This window comes from Piliocolobus tephrosceles, chromosome 3, assembly GCF_002776525.5.
Source record: "Piliocolobus tephrosceles isolate RC106 chromosome 3, ASM277652v3, whole genome shotgun sequence".
Taxonomy (NCBI): domain Eukaryota; kingdom Metazoa; phylum Chordata; class Mammalia; order Primates; family Cercopithecidae; genus Piliocolobus; species Piliocolobus tephrosceles.
In genome coordinates, this window is record NC_045436.1 from 120351721 (window position 1) to 120359308 (window position 7588).

The window sequence follows — 7588 nt, forward strand, 5'->3', positions numbered from 1 at the left end:
TTTAAAACTTGAGTAAATAATTATTTGCCTATAAATTATCATTCAAACTCCTAATTGCTTATTTAAAACTATGTTCTCCTATTTCAAACTAACTTTCTTCTGAAACATCCTGCCCTGAACTTTCTCTGTGATCATTACTCACTGGAATGATTTTCAAGTATCCTATACTTTCATTATGCTTCTATTGATTGTGAAATGTTTCCTTTGGCAACAATAAATCCTACCAAAGCTTTCATCTCACTTCCTGAGTCAAATGCCTTACTAAAGTTTTTATTAATTATTCCATATTAAAGCAATTGTACATTTTTCCCTCTGAAATACTGAACACTGTGTACTTATTATATAAAATTAATCAAAATAGTTACCCAAAGTCTCCAAGTGTATTCTCAGTAAATCTTTGTATTGTCCTTGTGAGCAAGGGATGTGAAACATGCTGTCCTAAACCATCTGATACTTTGGACTTAGTGTGAAATGAATGTAAGTGTGATTGTGTGCATGTTTCTGCACATGAATTATTAAATCTAAAGATTTAGAATTTTTTTCTTTATCATCAGTATAGATAATAAAAGTATCTTTATGTATTTTATTTCTAAGTTCTAGAAGGTTGGAACAACGTTTCCCTGTTACATTGTACTTCATTTTGATAACTTCAATAAATGTTATACTGGCAATCAACCACTGAACTTTAGTCTTAAGATATTAATTTTTAACTTCTGTGCTTATATTGTCATTTCAACTCCATGCTTAGTAACTACAAAACCATTGCAGATCAGTGTGTGAGGGAACTGCCGCCATGAGGTCTGAGAAGTCAGCTTTGGTATTTCTGCTCCTGCAGCTCTTCTGTGCTGGCTGTGGATTCTGTGGGAAGGTCCTGGTGTGGCCCTGTGACATGAGCCATTGGCTTAATGTCAAGGTCATTCTAGAGGAGCTCATAGTGAGGGGCCATGAGGTAACAGTATTGACTCACTCAAAGTCTCTTTTAATTGACTACAGGAAGCCTTCTGCACTGAAATTTGAGGTGGTCCATATGCCACAGGACAAAATGGAAAACCAAGAAATATTTCTTGATCTAGCTCTGAATGTCTTACCAGGCTTATCAACCTGGCAATCAGTTATAAAATTAAATGAATTTTTTGTTGAAATAAGAGGAACTTTAAAAGTGATGTGTGAGAGCTTTATCTACAATCAGACACTTATGAAGAAACTACAGGAAGCCAACTACGATGTAATGCTTATAGACCCTGTGATTCCCTGTGGAGACCTGATGGCTGAGTTGCTTGCAGTCCCTTTTGTGGTCACACTTAGAACTTCTCTAGGAGGCAATATGGAGCGAAGCTGTGGGAAACTTCCAGCTCCACTTTCCTATGTACCTGTACCTATGTCAGGACTAACAGACAGAATGACCTTTCTGGAAAGAGTGAAAAATTCAATGCTTTCAGTTTTCTTCCACTTCTGGATTCAGGATTATGACTATCATTTTTGGAAAGAGTTTTATAGTAAAGCATTAGGTAAGAGATTTTGTTTTATTTTTAATTTGGTTATCAAAAGAAATATTTTTAAAAATTGCCATACATTGTCTATGACATACATATGCAGGTCAATGAGTTTTTATTTTAGAAAATGTTGTAGCTGTTTTTCATAAAGAAAGTATATTTGTTCTTAATACCAGTAATATACTTAAAAAGATCATCATTAACAAAGAGATTATATTTTATATTTCCTCCAAATAGCGCAAATCTACATCACATATTTCGAGAATCGATTGTTAATCTGAATTTTATACCATTTCTATTGAAATAAGATGCTAATAATTCTTTTATCTCTCATCATATATTCAAAAAACATTCTTCACAAAGTCCTCTTTGAATTATTTTTTCAAGAGTCATTAAAATGAAACATTTTCTAGAATTCTTTAATTTCTTAGGTGATTACTTCACAAAAACTTGAAAAAATTAATTTTTAACTTCTGTGCTTATGTTGTCATTTCAACTCCATGCTTAGTAACTACAAAACCATTGCAGATCAGTGTGTGAGGAAACTGCCACCATTTTTAATAAAAAATATTATTAGGCCGGGCGCGGTGGCTCAAGCCTGTAATCCCAGCACTTTGGGAGGCCGAGACGGGTGGATCACGAGGTCAGGAGATCGAGACCATCCTGGTCTACACGGTGAAACCCCGTCTCTACTAAAAAGACAAAAAACTAGCCGGGCGAGATGGCGGGCGCCTGTACTTCCAGCTACTCGGGAGGCTGAGGCAGGAGAATGGCGTGAACCCGGGAGGCGGAGCTTGTAGTGAGCAGAGATTGCGCCACTGCACTCCAGTCTGGGCGACAGAGCGAGACTCCGTCTCAAAAAAAAAAAAAAAAAAAAAAGAAAAAAAAATTAAAAGTTAAAAACCTATGGTCTTGTGTGGGGCATGAGATAGTAGAATTTTTGCTTTACTGATATACACCCCCATTTGACTTATTTTTATTTCTTTGCTTTACTGATAAAAAGTTCTTTTGCTTTGCAATTTTCATATACAGTTGTGATCTGAACTAGTCAATGCAAGATATGTTTTTATCCAAATATGTTTGAGAAATATGTAGAAACACGAACAAAAGAGCAATCATATTAGACGCTAAAATACTGTTTAATGTATTCCGCTGAATTGTAATATATAGACTCTTTCACAGAAATAATATTCAGAGAATCCCACTTCACATGTCCTTAGCCTTAGGCATGATTTGGATTTACATGTATTGATTCACCTTAAATAATTTTGTATTCAGTAATCTCTGCCTAGCAGCAAATAGCCTACCAGGCTTTATGGATGTAGGTAAATAATTCAAAGACCTTGGCCTCAAGTCTATATTAAGATATGAATTGAAAGAGGTACAGCTATATAGAGATCACTGGCAAACTTTGGTAAATTATGACTATAGTTAAAGCCCCCTGATAAGACTGAATTTAAAATAAAACAAAACTGTTATCAAAGATGAATAAAGGGGTGAAAGAGTACTTTCCTATAAACAAAAGTAGGTTCTGGCCATGCGTTCAGAAAACCCCCAACAATTCTTGCTTTTTTTGCTTTTTTTTTTTGAGACGGAGTCTTTAAAAATCATTTCACTTGATCATTGAGCAGCTTGAAATAAGAAATTAAATTAATAACTAGATTTATTCCATAGCTCTAACTTACTAAATTATTGATTATTATATATTTTATAGAATTACCTATTGTGAATCTAAATCAAGAGTACATATTCAAACAACTATAGGAAAAAGGATATCAACCAATTTTAGTTCATAGTTTTATTTCCATAAGTTCTTATGCACAGGCATATTTCATTTTATTATACTTTGCTTTATTGTGCTTCACAAAAAATGAAATTTACAAATTAAAGGTTTTTGAAAACGCTGCATCAAGCAAATCAATTTTGCATAATATTTCCAACAGAAAATATGTACTTTTTGACTGTATCTCATATTGGTATTTATTGGACTTTTTCAAATGTTTCATTATTATATCTGTTATGGTGATCTTGGATCAGTTTTCTTTGATGGTTACATGTTTACCAGCTTGGGGACACCTTGGTTTCTTCCCGAATAAGACTGAAAACTTAATTATAAATGTTGTGCATGTACTAACTGCTTCACTGATTTGTTTCCCCATCCCACTTCTTCTGAGGCCTCCCTATTCCCTGAGACACAGTAATATAATATACAATGACTTCTACATGTTCCAGTGAAAAGAAAACTAGCAGTTCTCTCAATTTAAATGAAAATGTAGAAAGAAATAAGTTTAACGAGTACTATGGTTTAGATAGAGTTTGCTTGTCTCTACAAAATCCTGTGTTTAAATTCGATCACCAATAATGGAGGTGGGCATTGATGGGAGGTGTTTGGGTAATTAGAGTAGATCCCTTATGAGTACATTAATGCTCTCCCTGAGGAAAAGGGTGAGTGAGTTCTCACTCTATTACGTACTAGGAGAGATAATTATTAAAAAGAGCCAGGAACATCCACCCTCTTTCTCTTGCTTAATCTCTCATTTTCTGATCACTGTACTTGCTGGTCCCCAACATCTTCTGCAATGAGTGGAGGAAACCAGAGGTCTTCACCAGATGCAGATGTTGGTGCCATGGTGCCATGTTTCTTGTATATCCTGAAGAATTGTGAGCCAAATAAAAACCTTCTTGTTTTACAAATTAGACAGGCTCAGTTATTCCTTTATAGCAACAAAAAGGACTGAGACAGGCCAAAACCTACACCATTGTACCAAACAGTTAAACAGGATGTGAATACAAAGGAAAAGTTTTTGGAGGAAACTAAAAGTGCTACTCCAGTGTACATACAAATGATAAGAATAAATAAATATTATCACTGCAGATATGGAGAAAATTTTAGTTGTCTGGAGAGAAAATCAAATCAGCTAGCTGGCTGCAGTGATTCATACCTGTAATCCCAGTGACTTGGGAGGCTCAGGTGGGAGAATGGCTTGAGCCCAGCAGTTTGAAGTCCAAGGCTGCAGTGAGCTATGATTGTTCCACTGCACTCCAACCCAGATGATAGAGCAAAACCACTTAAAAAAAAAAAAAAAAAAAAAAAAAAAAGGAAAGAAAAAAATAAACCAGCCACAACATTGCCTTAAGTTTTGGCTTTAGCTAAAAACTGATACATAGTAAAACCTTAACTATTCAATTGCATGAAGTCTTAGAGAGAAGAGGAAGGTGCAGAAAACAGACTGAAGCTAGCAGAGGTTGACTAATGAAGCTTACAGAAATAAACTGCCTACATGATGTAAAAGTTCAAAGTGAATCAGTAGAAAGTCATGCAGAAGACTTAGCTAATATTCTCAGTAAAGGTGGTTGCAATAAACAACTGATTTTCCATGTAGACCAAACAGCCTTCTGTTGGAAGAAGATGCCATTTAAAACTTTCGTAGCTAAAGAGGAAAAGCTAATACTTGGCTTCAAAGCTACAAAAAACAGGCTGAATCTCCTGTAGTGGCGAAAACAACTGGTAACAAAGTTAAAGCCAATGCTCATTTACTATTGTAATAATTATAGAGGACTCAATAATTATGTTAAATCTACTTTCCCTGTGTTCTATCAATGGAACAACAAAGCCTGGATGATATCACATCTGTATATGACATGGCTTATTGAATATTTTAAGCACACTGTTGACCCCTAATGCTCAAAAAAAAAAAAAAAAAAAAAAAGGATTCTTTTTCAAAATATTGCTGCTCATCGACAATTCACATGGTCACCAAAGAGATCTGATTAAGATGTACAGATATTAATATCATTTGCATGCTTGCTATCATTACATCCATATTACATTCCATGGATCATATAACCTTGACTTTCAAGGCTTATGTAAGATATATATTTTGTAAGACTATAGCTCTCACTAATAGAGAAAGTATATTAAAAATCTTCTCAAAAGGATTTTTCATTCTAGATTCCATTAAGAACATTCATGATTCATGAGAGGAATTCAACATATTTACATTAACAAGAGTTTGGAAAAAATTGATTCCAACTCTCCTGGATGATGTTGAGGATCGAAGCCATCATTTGAGGAATTAACTGTGGATGGGGTGGTCATGGAAAAAGAAATAAAATTATAAGTGGGCCTGAAGGTTTATCTAAATTGCTATAATATCATGATAAAACTAAAACCTGTAAAACAGGTGAAGAGGTGCTTTTTAAACAGTTGCTTTTTGTAGATGAACAAAGAAATTGGTTTCGTGAGTTGGAATCTTCTCCCAGTGAAAATGCTATGAACATTGTTGAAATGGCTACAACTGACTTAGAATATTACACAAACTTAGTTGATAAGACAGCATCAGGGTTTGAGAGAACTGACTCAAATTTTGAAAGAAATTCTACTATGGGTAAACTGCTATGAAACAGCATCATATGCTACAGAGAAATCTTTCATGAAAAGATGGGTCAATTCATGCAAAAGTCTTCATTGTATAATTTTTAAAATTGTCCAGCTACCCTGATCAATCAACAGTAATCAACAGCGAAGCAAGACCCTACACCAGAAAAAAAACAAACAACAACAACAACAAAAACCTTACTTACTGAAAGCTCATCTGACTATTAGCACTTTTTAGCAATACTTTTAACTAAGGTATGTGCATTATTTTTTAAATGTGATGATATTGCACAGCTAAAAGACTACAAGATATGGTTAACATAACTTTTATATGTCCTGGGACCCAAATTTGTGTGAATCACTTTATTGGCATATTCCTCTTATTGAGATGAACTGAAATTTAACCTACAATATCTCCAAGACATGTGTGTATGGCATTTCAAATAAGACGTAATTTATCTACTTTAATATAAAAAGCAAATTTAATTTTCCTTCCGTTGATCGTCTTTATACATGTTACTGCGTATTTATCCTTAAAATATTGAATGACTCCAATTGTTCAAAACTGAGTCTTTCTGAAATGAGAACTAATATCATATTAATTAAAAACACCTAGAGGTTGGTAATGCAGGTAGCATGTGAGGCACAGAAAACAACAAATCTAGAGGACGTAAATGCATTTGCTTGGAAGTTGAGAGATAGCTCTATTCTAATTTCTGGTAACTTCAAACAGAGTATCTTCAGTACAATTTATTCAATATCAAATTAAAGGCATTTGGATTTATGACCTAGGAAATAACTTCAAACCTTAAAATGTGATGACCTTAAAAAAGAGGATCTCCACACTATGGTGTATAACACCACCAACTTTGATTTGAATTTTAAAGAGAAAAGAATTATCTTATGATGGGGTTTTATCTTCTTATCAGTTACAAAATATGTTTTTGTAAAGAGATACGAATTACTTCATTATTTGCAGTCAGCCATTCTTCTGATTAAAAGTGTAAAATTAAATCTTGAAAATGTGTTTTTCTTCAAAACACATCATTTGAGAGAAACACTACAGTAAGTATATGACAATCATAGTATGTACATGGGTGCTTCACAACCCAAAAAGAGGATTGCTATGGGTGAAAATTAGTCAAGGAATTCCTACTAATAAAATGATAACCTATTAATTAAGGTAATGATATGCAATTCAGCATGTTAAAGGGAACTGATCCTGGTGGGATTATGGAAAGATACACCTCTGACTATAGATTGGAAAACACAGAGATGTTATTTGGTGAAGATATTGTGGGACTCATCTATCATCTACAATTAACTTGGAGAGGAAAAAAATGAGTAATAAATTTATTTGTATTTTGGAGTTATGTCTTTTTTTAAGTTGTGAAAATACACTTAAATATAACTGTTTGAACTTCCTTCCTTCCTTCCTTCCTTCCTTCCTTCCTTCCTTCCCTCCCTCTTTCCTTCCTTCTTTCCTTCCTTTTTTCCTTCCTCCCTTCCTTCCTTCTTTCTTTCCTTCCTTCCTTTTTTCCTGCCTCCCTTCCTTATTTCTTTCCTTCCTTCCTTTTTTCCTGCCTCCCTTCCTTCTTTCCTTCCTTCCTTCCTCCTTCCTTCCTTTCTCCCTTCCTTCCTTCATTCCTTCCTCCTTCCTTCCTTTCTCCCTTCTTCCTTCCTTCCTTCCTCCTTCCTTCCTTTCTCCCTTCTTCCT

At 34.4% G+C, this 7588-nt stretch overlaps 1 protein-coding gene across 1 annotated transcript in view; it reads left to right on the top strand.

Moving 5' to 3' along the window:
• The first annotated feature begins 768 nt into the window (after positions 1-768).
• Positions 769-7588, top strand: part of UGT2A3 (UDP glucuronosyltransferase family 2 member A3) — a 28038-nt gene continuing 21218 nt past the window's right edge. The window contains exon 1 of the mRNA XM_023196528.1: positions 769-1508. Within this exon, the coding sequence (XP_023052296.1) occupies positions 794-1508 (715 nt within the window). The 5' untranslated portion in view covers positions 769-793. The remainder of the gene's footprint in view (positions 1509-7588) is intronic.